The 13,663-nt window shown below is 47.1% G+C and overlaps 4 protein-coding genes across 5 annotated transcripts; 2 read left to right on the forward strand and 2 right to left on the reverse strand.

Annotated features, from left to right (window-relative positions):
* Positions 1 to 1,223: 1,223 nt before the first annotated feature.
* Positions 1,224 to 6,069, reverse strand: LOC131673166 (1-phosphatidylinositol 4,5-bisphosphate phosphodiesterase-like). The gene is made up of 19 exons (XM_058950934.1): positions 5,852 to 6,069; positions 5,721 to 5,780; positions 5,500 to 5,640; positions 5,357 to 5,436; positions 5,141 to 5,276; positions 4,971 to 5,071; positions 4,747 to 4,913; positions 4,194 to 4,663; positions 3,898 to 4,095; positions 3,628 to 3,817; positions 3,411 to 3,568; positions 3,129 to 3,332; positions 2,846 to 3,044; positions 2,608 to 2,778; positions 2,397 to 2,540; positions 2,103 to 2,280; positions 1,813 to 2,016; positions 1,490 to 1,736; positions 1,224 to 1,414 (listed from the first exon to the last, which is right to left on the reverse strand). Exons 1-19 carry the CDS (start codon positions 6,020 to 6,022, stop codon positions 1,346 to 1,348), a joined length of 3,288 nt encoding a protein of 1,095 aa, XP_058806917.1. The 5' UTR covers positions 6,023 to 6,069; the 3' UTR covers positions 1,224 to 1,345.
* A 974-nt stretch (positions 6,070 to 7,043) lies between these two features.
* Positions 7,044 to 8,705, forward strand: LOC131673137 (complement component 1 Q subcomponent-binding protein, mitochondrial). Its single transcript, XM_058950878.1, has 5 exons — positions 7,044 to 7,367; positions 7,524 to 7,674; positions 7,753 to 7,955; positions 8,196 to 8,284; positions 8,356 to 8,705. Exons 1-5 carry the CDS (start codon positions 7,157 to 7,159, stop codon positions 8,500 to 8,502), a joined length of 801 nt encoding a protein of 266 aa, XP_058806861.1. The 5' UTR covers positions 7,044 to 7,156; the 3' UTR covers positions 8,503 to 8,705.
* An 88-nt stretch (positions 8,706 to 8,793) lies between these two features.
* Positions 8,794 to 10,698, reverse strand: LOC131673138 (ankyrin repeat and MYND domain-containing protein 2). Of its 2 annotated transcripts, XM_058950880.1 has the most exons (4): positions 10,676 to 10,693; positions 10,265 to 10,594; positions 9,813 to 10,190; positions 8,794 to 9,713 (listed from the first exon to the last, which is right to left on the reverse strand). In XM_058950880.1, the coding sequence occupies exons 2-4, from the start codon at positions 10,460 to 10,462 to the stop codon at positions 9,054 to 9,056; spliced, it is 1,236 nt and encodes a 411-aa protein (XP_058806863.1). In that variant the 5' UTR covers positions 10,463 to 10,594; positions 10,676 to 10,693; the 3' UTR covers positions 8,794 to 9,053. The 2 variants fall into 2 exon arrangements, with proteins under 2 accessions (XP_058806863.1, XP_058806862.1); XM_058950879.1 differs by having other exon boundaries at positions 10,265 to 10,698.
* Positions 10,699 to 11,001: 303 nt separating this feature from the next.
* Positions 11,002 to 13,651, forward strand: LOC131673110 (zinc finger CCHC domain-containing protein 8 homolog). Its single transcript, XM_058950828.1, has 7 exons — positions 11,002 to 11,390; positions 11,512 to 11,749; positions 11,824 to 12,128; positions 12,201 to 12,411; positions 12,478 to 12,658; positions 12,729 to 12,871; positions 12,948 to 13,651. Exons 1-7 carry the CDS (start codon positions 11,116 to 11,118, stop codon positions 13,407 to 13,409), a joined length of 1,815 nt encoding a protein of 604 aa, XP_058806811.1. The 5' UTR covers positions 11,002 to 11,115; the 3' UTR covers positions 13,410 to 13,651.
* Positions 13,652 to 13,663: the final 12 nt, after the last annotated feature.

Below are 13,663 nucleotides of genomic sequence, written 5' to 3' on the forward strand. Positions count from 1 at the left end.
CGCGCCCCCTCGTCCTTATCCCGAGGCGGCGAAACGCAAACACACGAGCTTGTCTTGGCGCGCGCAGGTGTACCGCCGCGCCTGAATAACAATCGTGAGAAATCGTCGTCCCGGGCGAGCGAGAAGCGGCGCTCGGTTCCGCAAATCCGCGCCAGCGGTAATCAGCCTCCGACGCCACGGGAAAAGGAAAACCAGAAGCCGTTGCGCAACCGCGCCAGGCGAAAGGAGGGTACAAGCGTCGCGCTTCGTGCGCGGACTATAGACATTGGCGCGCATGCACACCTGCGGGAGAGAGAGAGCGTGCATCGTCGGAGGCCGATAGGTCACGGGAGCTCGCCGCGACGAGAGAGAGAGAGGCGCGCGGGCGGTGGGAGAAGGAAGTCTGGAAGCTGCGACCTGCTGAACCGAAGAGTGCTCGAACGGTATAGCCTCTCTCTCTCTCTCTCTCTCTCTCTCTCTCTCTCGTAGCTGGGTGCGATCGCTCGTTACGTCGAGAACTGCGGGCCTTGGAAGAGCGGTACCGGCGACGGGGAGAGAGAGAGAGAGCCAAAGCCGTTATGCCGAGAGAGGAACGTCGTCCCCCGTGGCGCGGTCGGGCCGCTAGGCGACGAAGTCGTCGACGCGCGGCGAGCGCGCGATCGACGGACCGCGTCGGCGACGCTTTTTCAATTGCGCTCGAGAGCGCCGAACAGCGCGCGCGCGCCACCCTGGTTCTCATGCCTTGCGCGCGCGCGCGCGCGCGTTTGCGGCTCGAGGAGACCGCACGCAACGATCAGCGCGCGAAACGGTGGTGCTTCTCTCGCGCGAAGGCGCACATTCCAACGAGACGAAGCTTCGGACGGAGCGCGCGGTATTGATCCAAGCTGCCGCGGCGACTGCAGCGATCTTATAAAATTAAGATTTATTGCATAATTGAAAACTCCGCCGAGCTGTTCTTTCTCTCTCTCTCTCTCTCTCTCTGGCTGAAAATTCAATTACGCGAGTAAGTGTGTTTCATTGAAAATCAATACGTAATTTAAAGATATATGCGCTGCTATTTTCCGCGAAAAACCGATGAAATTCGCGCCCCGACGAGTAGATCGACTGCGAACAGCGTAAGCATACGAACCGACTCGCTCCTGGTCGGGGAGCCGCGCGTCGGTGGGAAAAATGCCCGCGATCGCGGACGCAGGTTCCACCGGCGTTCGGGGCAGGCGCAAGGAAATGACCCACAGAGGCTGGTTTTTGGAAAATATATTTCTGAAAGGCTAACAAGAGCTCGCAGCGCAGCGACAGGTCGTGGCGCGCCTCGTCGACGAGCGGGCCGCCATCCGGCCTCCTCGAGCGGCGACGAGCGCCGGCCAGCCTAGACGTAGATCTCGGACTTGGCGGCGATCTGGCACTGCTTCTCCTCGCTCTCCCACTCGACCATGCACTGCAAGAGCCAAGCAGACGGGGATGGGTGAGCCTCGGCCGACGGCGGCCGGGCAGCGGGCCGGCTCGCGCTCACCCCGTCCATGTCCTGGTCGATCTCCTTGGCCTGCTTCTCGTGCGTGAGCTTGAGCTTCTCCTTCTCGCGGCCCTGCTTAATGGTGATGTTCTTGCGCTCGTCCATGAACTTCTTGATGTTGTTGGCCTTCTTCTCCTTGAGCATGCGGTCCTTCTCGCCCTTGGTCTTGAGCGCCTTGTCGTTCATCACCTCCTTGGCCACGTCCGCCGAGACCTTGGCCTGGCTGGCGTTCATCTCCTTGATTTCCCTGCAAGACGCGAGCCACGGCGGAGCATCGAGACTGGCCAGGCGCTCGCGAGCGCTCGACCGGTCTCTCGGCTCACTTGTCGTGCTTGACCTCGAGCAGCTTCACCTGCGACGCCTGCACCGCGGGTATGCAGGCCTTGATGTCCTCGCGGGCGACGCTCAGGTGGGCCTTCTGCAGCTCCCACTCGGCCTTGCGGTGGCGCTCCAGCATGGCGCTCCACTCGGCGATCTGCTCGCCGACGAGCTTCTTCAGGCCGGCGTCCGCCACGAGGGCGCTCTTGCTGCGGGCAAAACGCGACAGCGTCAGCGCCCGCTGAGCTCGCTCGCTCGGTCGGTCGGTCGGTCGGTCGCGCGCGCGCTCGCTCACTCTTTCCCCTTGGCCAGCTTGTCCACGGCGCTGCAGTGGTTCTTCTGCATGGTCAGGCGCTCCTTCTGGTGCTTCTTCTGCAGCGCGTCCATCTCCTTGCTGACCTTCTTGAACTGCTTGAAGGCCTTCTCCTTGCGCAGGTACTTGTACTGCAGCGGCGGGATGCGGTTCTCCGCCTCTGCCGAGGGAGAAAGCGCGCGGCGTCAGAGCGGCCCTTGCCCGCGGCCCTTTCCCGCGGCCCTTTCCCGCGGCCCTTTCCCGCGGCCCTTTCCCGCGGCCCCCTCCCGCGCCTACCTTTGCGCCTCTTCTCCTCCTCCTCCTTGCGCTTGGCCTCGGTCTTCGCGTCGGTCTGCTCGATGCCCAGGCCCTTCATGGCCTCGTCGCGCTTCTCGGCGCCCTTGCCGAAGGCCCCCGGGTCCGACAGCATCGCCATGAAGTCTGCAAGCGGCCGCGCGGCTCAGTAAGGGGCCTCGCGCGTGCTCGCGCGCTCGCGCGCTCTACTTGCCTCCGAAGCCCTCGGGCACGTAGATGGACATCTCGATGCAGATGAACAGCATGGGCAGCGCCATCGGGAAGTTGGCCTCGTTCTTCAGCGACACGTGCCTGAAGCCCACCTGCAGGCCGTCCAGCGGCAGGATACGCTGGCCGAGCAGCTTGCCGCTCTCCTCGTACACGCCTGCGCGCGTTTTGATTAAGCACGGTTGGCTGCGGGCGGGGGAGGGAGGGTCCACGGGGCTACCTACCGAAGCGCAGCACAGCCAGATCGGGCAGCACGACCTTGCGGAAGACGAAGGGGTCCTCGTTGTAGACGGGGTTCAGGCCGTTGCCCGGCACCATGCGCGTGCGGAACTCCTTCTTGATGGTGTCGGCCGGCAGGCCGTACATGTCCACCTCCACGTAGGTGCCCACCTTCTTGTCCGACAGGAACTGGCCGGCGATCACCTGGCGATCGATGGCAGAGAGCGCGCCGCTCGACTTTACTGGGATCGGGGGTCTGGCGGCGAACGCGACGAGTGGGGCACTTACCCTGACTTTGCAGGTGGCCGTGATGACGCCGTCGACGCCCTCGGAGAAGGGGTCGAAGGTCTTGTCGGCGCGGCGCATGAAGTCGGGCTTGAGCAGGTAGCCGGTGCCGTTGTTGTACTCGAACTTACCCTGGTTGAGTTGCATCGGCAGGTCGGGCGTCTGGAAGTTGAGCGCCACCATCTGGCAGCCGGCGTTCCAAAATACCTGCGGGGCACGTAAGCAGCGCGCTGTCGTGATCGACGGTAGCGACTCACCGTCGGCCGGTCAGCCCGGGACGCGAACCTGGGGCATGTAGTTGGACGAGTCGACGCGAGTGCCCTTGGGGTAGATGCGGCTCATCTGGCGCTTGTTGTAGTTGACGAACTCGATAGCCGAGGTCTTGAGGTGGTTGAGCGCCGCCGTCTCCGAGAACGACGACATGTTGTGGTGGATGTTCTTCTCTGCGCAAACAGCGTTGGCCGTGAGGCTGCGCGTACTCGCTCTCGGGCGTCGTACTCACTCTCGGCGTGCTCCCACGACTGGAACTTGACCGGCTGGGCGTAGTTGATCATGGACGAGAGCAGCGGGTGGCAGGCGGTCGCGCTGCCGGTGTAGGCCGGGGCGCCGGCCGCGGCCTCGGCGCCCGCCTCGGCGCCCGGCTCCCCGGCCGCGGCTCCTTCCCCTGGCGGCGCCGCTGCCGCCGCGGCCTCCTGCGAGTCGTCCGGCCGAGCTTAGCTCGGTGGCCAAGTGGCTTAGCTCGGCGCGACTTCGCGCTCGTCGGCGTGCTTACCGGTGCCGGCGCCTCGGCGGCGGGCGCTGCCGGGGCTCCGCTCGCGTCCTCGATCACCTCGTCCTTCGCCTCGAACTTGCCCTGCAGAAACAGCTCCAGCTCCACTTTCTCCACCTCGGGCTTCAGCCGCTTGTTCTTGATGAGGATCTTGTGCTTCATGGCCTTGGGCGGGGGCAGCGACTGGCCCTCGACGTACAGCTGCGGACACGCGGGCGGTCGGTCAAGGAGGAGGAGGCGGCGGCGGCGGCGGCGGCGGCGGCGGCGGCCTGATCACGGCCGGGCCGGCTCGGGCTTACGGGATAGTCGGGCAGCGCCTCCTTGAGCAGCAGCTCGCCGAAGATCTCGTCGAAGTACTTGGCCATCTTGTACTGGTTGGACAGGCACAGGTGGTTCTCGATGCTGAGGATCACCGGGTAGTCGGAGCTGACGAAGGCGCAGTCGCGGATGGCCATGAGCGCGTCCTTGAACAGGATGTCCGTGCACATGGCCTTGCCGTGGGTGATGATTATCTCGTCCTCGGGCTTCTTGCCGTCCCAGCAGTCGAGCTCGACGCACCTGCAGCCGGCTAGCAGCGTCTGCCGGTACATCTCCACCGAGCTCTTGGCGCCCACCTGCTTGCCGCTCAGGTACGTGTTGTGACTGGAGTTGATGTAGTAGTGGGACAGAGGCTGGTCCATGTCCATCCACTCGTCCAGCTTCTCCAGAAAGACCGGCGCGTTCTCGTCCGACATCAAGTAGCGGATGAAGCCGTCCTTGGTCAGTTTCACTGCGACACACACACACGCGGGCCCGCTCGTCACACCGCTCGCCACACCGCTCGGCCCGCTGGCACGCGCTCGTCGCTCTTACGCGCGGATTTGGCCTTCGGGTCGGTCTCGTAGTCCTCGATGATCTCCTGGCATCGCTTGGGGTTGTACTTGGGGAAGAGGATCTCGTTGAGCTGCGGGTCGCGCTGCTTCTCGTTCATGAACTCCACCAGCTGCTCGATCGAGATCGTGTCCGACTTGCCCTTGGTGCTGCGACAAATCCGAGTTCAGCCTTGCCGTGTTCGGCGCGTCCTCGCGGCTACTCACATAGAGCCGAACAGCTCCTCGATGTCGTTCCTCGGGCAGATCTTGAAGTAGAGCGAGTAGAACTTCTCGAAGGTGAAGGCCTCGGGCTCCATGGACGCGTTCTGGCATGCAACCGTTTCGCCGCGTTAACGAGGGCTTGCTCGCGCGGCCGTCCTACGACGACGTCCTACCTTTCCGTCGGGCAGTCCCAGCTCCTTGAGTCCCTGGTACACGAGCTTCTCGGTTTTGCCCGAGGCGAAGGTTTTCGTGATGACTTTCACCGGCACTTTGCCCTTCGGGTCCACCTGGAAGCTCAGCCGCATCCAGCTGCTCGGTCAAGCAATCAAACTTTAGGAACTTTGAGCGCCAGCAAGTATCTTTCGACGATTGTTTACAAGGCAACGTACTGCTTCATCAGCTGGGTGGTGGGACAGACGTTGCACGCTTTCACGTTGTGCGTGACGTGTCGCAGCGCCTCCTGCCACTCCTAATCGAATCCGAATCGTGTCAGTCGCGCCGACGCGAAAAACCCCGTCAACGGCGATCTCACCTTTGCCGTCTTGGCGTCGGGGCAGACGAGATGTTGATAGGTGATCTGCGTGTAGTCGATGTTGGAGCACACCGTTATGGTCTTCTGATCCAGCTGCTCCATGGTGCCGTGCTTGCTCAGGCTCTTGATGATCTTGGGGTCCTGCAAGCGAGGGAAAGGTCGGTTTAGGAACGCGGGGGGCGAGCGGCCGCCGCCGCCGCCGCAGCGACGAGGCAGCGAACCTTGGGCGTGCCGCCGTAGCGGATGTCGCTGACGATCGCCAGCTCGATCACGTCGCCGTCCTGCAAAAGAAAACGCGCGACGGTGAGCGAGAGGCAGCGCGCGGCGATCGGCGCACCCGTCGCAAATCTACCTTCCCGTCGCTCTTCCAGTACAGGAAGAACCCATACTTGTCCACCTTGAACAGGCAGTTGGACTCGAAGTCGGTCATCTCCTTGTCCTCCAGCCAGCGGTCGAACGTGGCGCCGTTCAGCAGGATCGCCGGCGTCTCGATCTGCCAATTGAACTCGAACCTCTTCGTCATCCTGGCCGACGAGCGCGAGAGCCGAGAGACGAGGTCGCTCTGGGCTGCAGCGGCCTGCCTCGGCTGAGAGGCTTCCGCGGCTTCGCTCTGCCCTCGAGCGCCAAACCCGATTAGCCGACAAATCCAATTGTTTTTTCTTCTCTTTCGCGATTCGGGGACGCGCTCGCGCGCGGCTCCGCGTGCGCGAACCTACGGAGCTCGCGACGGCCAAGGTCCGCGAGGCTACATGCGCGCGGCCCAGCGATTTGCCATTGCCAGCGTCCGACCGTCGGACGCATCTCCCGATTAATAGGCAGCTGGAAATCCAATATTTTCCGCCTGTTTCGGCTACCCAACTGACAATTGTCGTTCTTGCAGTCCACCTCGTTCTTTGCAATGCACGATTGAGGCAGGCATATCATTTTTGTATTTTAGTTCATTTAGAACAGTTATTTCCGGCACTTTCACACAGCAGTTAATTAACAATTACTGAAAACACGCAGAAGTATATCGAAGAATAGAACCGAGCCAAGGAGCCAAGTGCTGTGGTTGCACGGTTACACCAAAATAAGAACCAATAATTGACTCGTGACGAATTGTTAAAATATTTTTTTTTTAATACGCAACTATTCATTTGTTTGGATAAATATTTAGAATATACTGAAAGCATTCAATTTCGTATTGAACTACTATTAAATTAACGAAAGTGTGCTACGACAATTTAATAAATTATGTGTCAATTCAGACATAATACAATTCGAAGTTACAGTTTTTATGTACTTATATATACGATGAATTTCTCAAAACAATCGAACGATCAATTGATATTTATTGAATAAGTATAAACAGACGAGTTAGCATTTGTAATTGTGGCGCTTCGATGGTGGCAAGCGGCAACCAATCGTAACATTCCTTTCCAAAGTAACTTTCTACTTGCGCACAACTTTGTCCAAAATGACTAGCGCATCAACGAAGGCGTCTGATTGGTCCGTCTCGTCATGCCAGCGCTCCACAATTTATAGAAATAGAGGAAGAGCGAGCCACCATCTTGACCGTTCTTGCAAGTTCGTTACCGGCTCTCATTCACCACGCGGTCGAGCCTACTCGTTCACGCTTCTTATTACTTTGACGCAAGGTAACGTACAAACACGGAAAATGAACGGCATCGCCAGGAGTGTACTTAGGTTGCCGAGTGTCAAGAACCTGGTGGCCTCTGTCACCAAGGGAGTCAATGTGCAGAATAGCAGAGGTCTCTGGGCGGGCAGTGCATTCCAGGAACCGAGCAACCTCGTGTCCTTAACGAGCCAGGCTCCAAGTCACAGGCACCCTTGCGCCTGCGTCTCCTGTAGATTCGCTCACACCAAAGGTACTTGTCTCATCTTCAAACTTATCATTGCGCTCTCGTTCGTCAATTGCCTATTATCGATGTTTCTCCCGCAATGATGAAACACGTGACTAAGATGTTGCGTTATCTGCTCTTACCCCTGTTTTATGTCTCATTCGTGACTATTGCGATTTTCAGCTGAGAAGGAACTCGTTGAGTTTTTGGCTGAGGAAATCGTTGCAGAAAAGAAAGCTCTTAAGTTCAAGACCATCCCTTCTGAGCTCGAAGGCTTCAAAGTATCTCTTGATGGAGCCGAAGTTACCCTCACAAAAAAAGACGGCAATGAAGAGTAAGAACCTCTGGTGATTGAATGTTATATATACACTGAAGTATTTCAACGTGGATAATAATTTGGTTTTTCTTCTAGAATCATCATCAGTTTCAATGTAAACCACTCTGTGGACACAGATACAGAAGCAGAGTTGGATCCTCGAGACGACAAACCAGATTTGGGAGATATGAAGAGCAAACCCAACTTTGAGATCAATGTCAGGAGAGGAGGTCAAACTCTATCATTTACATGCTCTTTCAACAGTGAACCAGGAGCATCAGGAGCAGATGATGCATATGGTAAGAAATTTGTATTGCATTATACATGTTTTTTTCCAAAGTGTTGAGTACAGGATGAGTAATCACTATTCATTCTGATAATTTACCTTTGGTAAAGAAATACTTTTCTATTTATCATATTTATTTTTTTCAAAACAAAAAAATAAATAAGTCATGTAGAAATGTGACAGTTTATTATGAGTAGAATAAGCATTCTTTTTATATTTAACAAATATATTAAAATTTGATGAAATATTACAGATGATATCTTTGGCATAGATGAAATCACTCTCTATGAAGGTGAACATTCAGAAAAGATTTATTGTGTAGCAGGTGAAGTCATTGATGGGGTAAGTGTTGGGGTATAATTTGATTATCTTTTCACAAAGTAATTAATAATAATTTGATTTACTTTTTTCAGTACTTGTATGATCTTCTTATGAACTACTTGGAAGAAAAAGGTATTTCCAATGAATTTGCTGAGAAACTCATTGAATTCAGTACAAGTTATGAGCACACAGCATATATAGGTTTGCTAGAAGGTCTCTCTAAGTTTACAGCAAAATAATTCCTTGTTTTTTTATTGCTTTGATACATAGAATGTAAAGTCTGTACTCTTACAATTAGAATTTTAAGTGTTGTTGAAAAAAATAAATGAGAAAACTACATTTCAATTCTTACCTTAAAAAATTTGATTGAACTATACCTTTTATCTATAAAATAATTATCATTTTAAGAAAAACTCTATAGGTCTTCATAATCAATATTGTAATTATTATGGTCGAGTTAAAATTCAATTTGATTTTACCTCTTTTACAAAATAAAGAGTTAATAAATGTAAATGCTTTGTTCACTTTATAATACATTTAATTTGTTAACAAAATCAATACATCTTTATATATTATTCTTCTTTGAGTGGTCCATGAAATAAGTCAAATCAAATAGTTTAGGAAATATTTTTCAAGCAACAGCACCAATTGTTACAAATGAAACTGAAGTTCTTTTTTACAAATAAAATGTCAGTGTACGTTACACATAAGTATATTATGTATAATGTGGATATACATAAAATTTGTGTGAAACACAATAGCTATACACAAAAATACATATAAATGTAATTTAGTTGACCGCCAAATTTTTAAGTTTCGAAGCAATAGCATTACTGATTTCATCATTATTTGGATCAGGTACCTTTGCACTGGATTGAGTTGATCGATTGCAGGTTTTTTTGTGCATAAACCAATGTAATCTTTGACATTCTCTGTCACAATATTGAACCATCTTGCATTTACTGCACTTTTTCGGGGCTTTCTCTTCTCCACAAGTATCACAAATTTGCGAATTATCACTGAAAGCTCTTTGTCCATTGATTGCAGCAGCAATTACTGATATGCCACTGGGAGGGTCTGAACTGGTTAATGTTGCAACCATTTGACGGAAAATAGTACTGTCTCTGAAATTGAATTCTCTTACAGTTTCTCTTAAGAATAACTCTTGAAATTCAGGAGTACCATCACTCTTGGTCTTGAGGAACTTCTTTATCAACAGCTCCATAATATCAGACTTTTTCTCATCACTCTTATCTTCATTTTTATTTTGATCTTTATTTTCATTAGCTTTCTCACTTTTATTAGCTTTCATAGCGTTATGTTGTTTTTGACATTTAATTACTTCTGCAACTATGCAGCTTAAATAATGATATTTAAATGCCATAACTTCATTGGTTTCTGCTCCTCTTGTCATTTCTCTTTGCCTCATTGCTTCGAGAACTTTTTGAACCTAAGATAGAATATCATCATTTAATCATAGTTATAAGTTTTGTCTTACACAACACGTTTTTCTTACAACAAAATTAAAAAAGTACGTAGAAAACTATACCATTGGTAACTTTTCCATAAGCCCAGGGAACTTTTGCAAATTCATTATCACTCTAACTGGATGAATATTGACTTGCATAATGAAGGAATGAAATGAATTTGATAAATGTGGATACAACATTGGTTCTGTCTGCAATCCTTGAGGTTTAATATAGTAGTCTATATCTGCTTTTGGTATAAAATTATTAATAGTGGCTACACAATTGTGGTTTCCAACAAAAGCAGCCATTTGTGCAGCAGTTCGACCAACGCTATTAACAGCATGAATCTTTGCACCATATGACATCAAAAGGTAGCACAAATCTGCATTACCACTTAAAGCAGCAAAATGCAAGGCTGTGTAACCATTATCATGTTCACATTTGTTTGGATCAGCACCCTGTTAAAATAAGCACTTATTAATATCAATTTATTGCTTTTAAATTATAAAACATACTGTAATATTTTGCTTACATGGTCTAAAAGCATTTGCACTATTTCTTTATTCCCCTTGTAACAAGCATGTTGCAATGGACTCATACCATTTTCATCAATAAAATCTATTTTAATTTTGCTAGCAGCCAATAGCGCTTTTAGTTCGTCTGGCTTATTATTATTTATTTTGGTGAAAATTTCTTTGTGAGGATCTTCAAAATTTTCTGTACTCGTCATTTTGGATAAGAAGTAAATAAGTCGACTCTAATGTATCCAGAAAATTCGAAGTATATTGTGTTCAGGTTAAGCTTTCGCGGCAGAACTTTTTAAATAGAAAAGCTTTACCGGCTTGCGATTTGAACTGAAAAACTAAATGAACTTTTTAAAAGCATTCACTGAAGCGCATTTCTAATTTGACGAACAATTGTATAAATCTATAGAAATACTGACTGTTTATACACAAACACAAGTGTTTCTCGGCGCTCACGAAAAGGTGCGTTTTTATCAGTACGAAAGCTGTCTATTTTATTCAAATGTTATCATTTAATTATATGACAGTTAAGAGAAGCTCTCAATTTTAATTAGAAAATTTATTGCGTTGTATAAATTTGTTTATATTTATTTTTAATGTGTATACGCAAGTTTTAATATAAAAATTAATTAAACACTGGTTATATGAAAATCGAGCTTGAAGTGAACACCGCAGGAGCTGAAAACGAAGATCTCTACCTATTCACTGGAGTATTATCTTTTCTTCCCTCGTCGTTATAGAAAAGTAAAACTTGTACGAAAAAATAAACGTCAAGTTTGGCTTGTTTTATCCATAAAATTTAATGACTACTAACCAAAGTTCAAATTAATGAAAGTTTGTTTTTATCGGAACAATTCTAATGAGTTCTTCAGCAGATAACTCGACCTCCGTCGAGCTCATATGTTTAGACGACAGTAAGGAAGAATGTCAAGATGAAAATGCAAGAGCTGATAACCTCGTCGGCGTGGATACAACCACTGTGGTTTTTGACGAAACTCTGCCTCCTGGAGTTCCACCGGAAGGTTTTGTGGTTTTAGACGAAACTATCGAATCATCAAAGGAACACATACAAGAAACCAATAATGATAGCAATCCTATTTTTAAAGTTATATTCAGAGATGATGCAGCCTTTCAGTATGATCATTTTTAATCTATGATCCATTGATTCATTGATTATTATAATTCAAACCATTTAGTTTTTAATAGATAAATTTATTTTTATGTCTGTTTAAAATAAAGAATATCTATTTTACAGAAACTACAGCAGAAAAATAGACCATTTTTTGAAAGACTTATTATCGCACAAGCATCGTAGAAAAGACATAAAATCTAAAAAAGGAGATTTGACACTGGAAATATTTGACTCTTCATCTAAACATAAGCATTTCTCAAATAAAACTGACAGCAAAGAGAAGCAATCAAACGATTCTCTCTTTATTATAGACAATGAACCAAAAATTCAAGATGATCTTGATATTCCTATGTATAAACAGGTACAAAGGAAAAACCAATTATTTGTCAGAATATTTTACTAATATTACATACTACTTACTTGATTTGATTTTAGAAATTTGATAAAGTACTACAAAAATCTAATGATGAGAATAATGGAGAAAGAGAAGATTGTGGTCCAAAAATGACATGCTTCAATTGCTTAGGAAATCATAGCTTACGAGATTGTGATCAACCTCGCAATTATGTAGCAATAAACAAAAACAGGAAGGAACACAATTTTAAAAGGGGATCAGCAAGTACTAGATATCATTTAGATGATGATCAAAGGTTTGGGCATTTTGTACCTGGTCAAATAACACCACAGTTACGTGAAGCTCTTGGTTTGAGAAATGATGAACTTCCAAGACATATCTACAGGTACAAAATAACTACCTTCTTTTTTATGAAAATAATTGCAAAAGCTGTCTGAAGGGTTTAATTTAAATTTAGAATGCGAGTACTGGGCTACCCTCCTGGTTGGTTGGAAGAAGCAAGACTGCAACATTCTGGCTTATCTTTAATTGATCAAAATGGTAAGATTGATAGAGGATCTGATGAAGAAGGTGAAATTGTTCTACCTGGAGATAAAGATCAATATGATATTAAAAAGATTGTTGATTTTCCTGGTTTTAATGTTCTACCTGAGGAAGGAATACTGGATGTAAGAAATTAGATAAGTTTTATTTTAATATTTTATTTAAATATTCATTAAATTAAATTTTTATAGGAATATGCAGAATATTGGGGTACACCAAATCAAGAGTACCATAGTAAAACAGCTATGGTATCTTTCTTTAGTAAAAGAAAGGTTGATGATGGGTACAAAAGAAAGAAAATGCCAAATCCTGCTAATATGAGAGCAAGCACTGATTTGAATCCAGGGGAAATGGAAGTTGATGAAGTTGAAGGTAATTTTTACATTTTTTTTAATACTATCTTGATTTTTATATTTTATATAACAAGTGATCAAATTTTCAGATACTCCAGTTGAATGTCTGCCTGTGAATGATTTGTTTATTCCTCCTTTACCAAAAGACGAGGCATTACAGTTTACTCCTCCACCACCACCTCCGCCCCTAGAAGATTCTCAATCACAAGAGAACACTCCAGATAAATCTACAGTTAGTATATTTATTATTATTCAGTAAATAATATGAAATTTAATATCTGCTTAATTAAAAGTTTTGTAATATACAGGATGAAGATACTACGCGTAATGATACATTATCATTATTCGATTTAGAATTCAAGAAAAGGCAACTACTTGCTGAATTAAATGACTCCAATTCAACTTTATCAAAAGGTATAGAAAACTCAAAAAGTGAAGATACAGTTGAAGAAAATTCATCGATAATTGAGACGCCAACGTCAGACATTTCAAACATAAACGATTCTCAATCGGAAACTGAAGATGTACATATTCCAAAAGACAATTTAAATACGCCATTAAATACACCGATTACAACGGTACAATTAGGTACTCCAATACTTTACAGTGCTTCGCCCTTTAAAAGATTGCCATCTTCTGAAAAGTTCTCTAAAGACATTTGTGACGTGATTAACTTTGAAAACCTGCCAGACTCTACCGGTAAATATGATCAAATGTCAGAATTGTTACAAAAAGTTCGAACTAGAGTATCAGAGCTAAACAAAGAGTAGCAATAAGTCTATTATTTGCAAAGCTAGTTTGAGACAAAAATAAATTAATTTAGGCATTCACTGTAAGATAAATTTTTAATTAAATTTTGTTTTTACGTGTCATTATTATAGCATAAAAAGTAACATTAGTTTTACAAAATGAGTAAAACTATTGGAGATTTGGATCTTCCGAATGAAGCTCATTTATATAATAAGTAGTTTTGACATAAGCATGTGTAAAAAATTGACAAACAATCTGTAAAATTTTGTAAATG

Source organism: Phymastichus coffea, unplaced genomic scaffold, assembly GCF_024137745.1.
Source record: "Phymastichus coffea isolate CEN01 unplaced genomic scaffold, Cenicafe_Pcof_1.1 PCOF00169, whole genome shotgun sequence".
Classification (NCBI taxonomy): Eukaryota; Metazoa; Arthropoda; class Insecta; order Hymenoptera; family Eulophidae; genus Phymastichus; species Phymastichus coffea.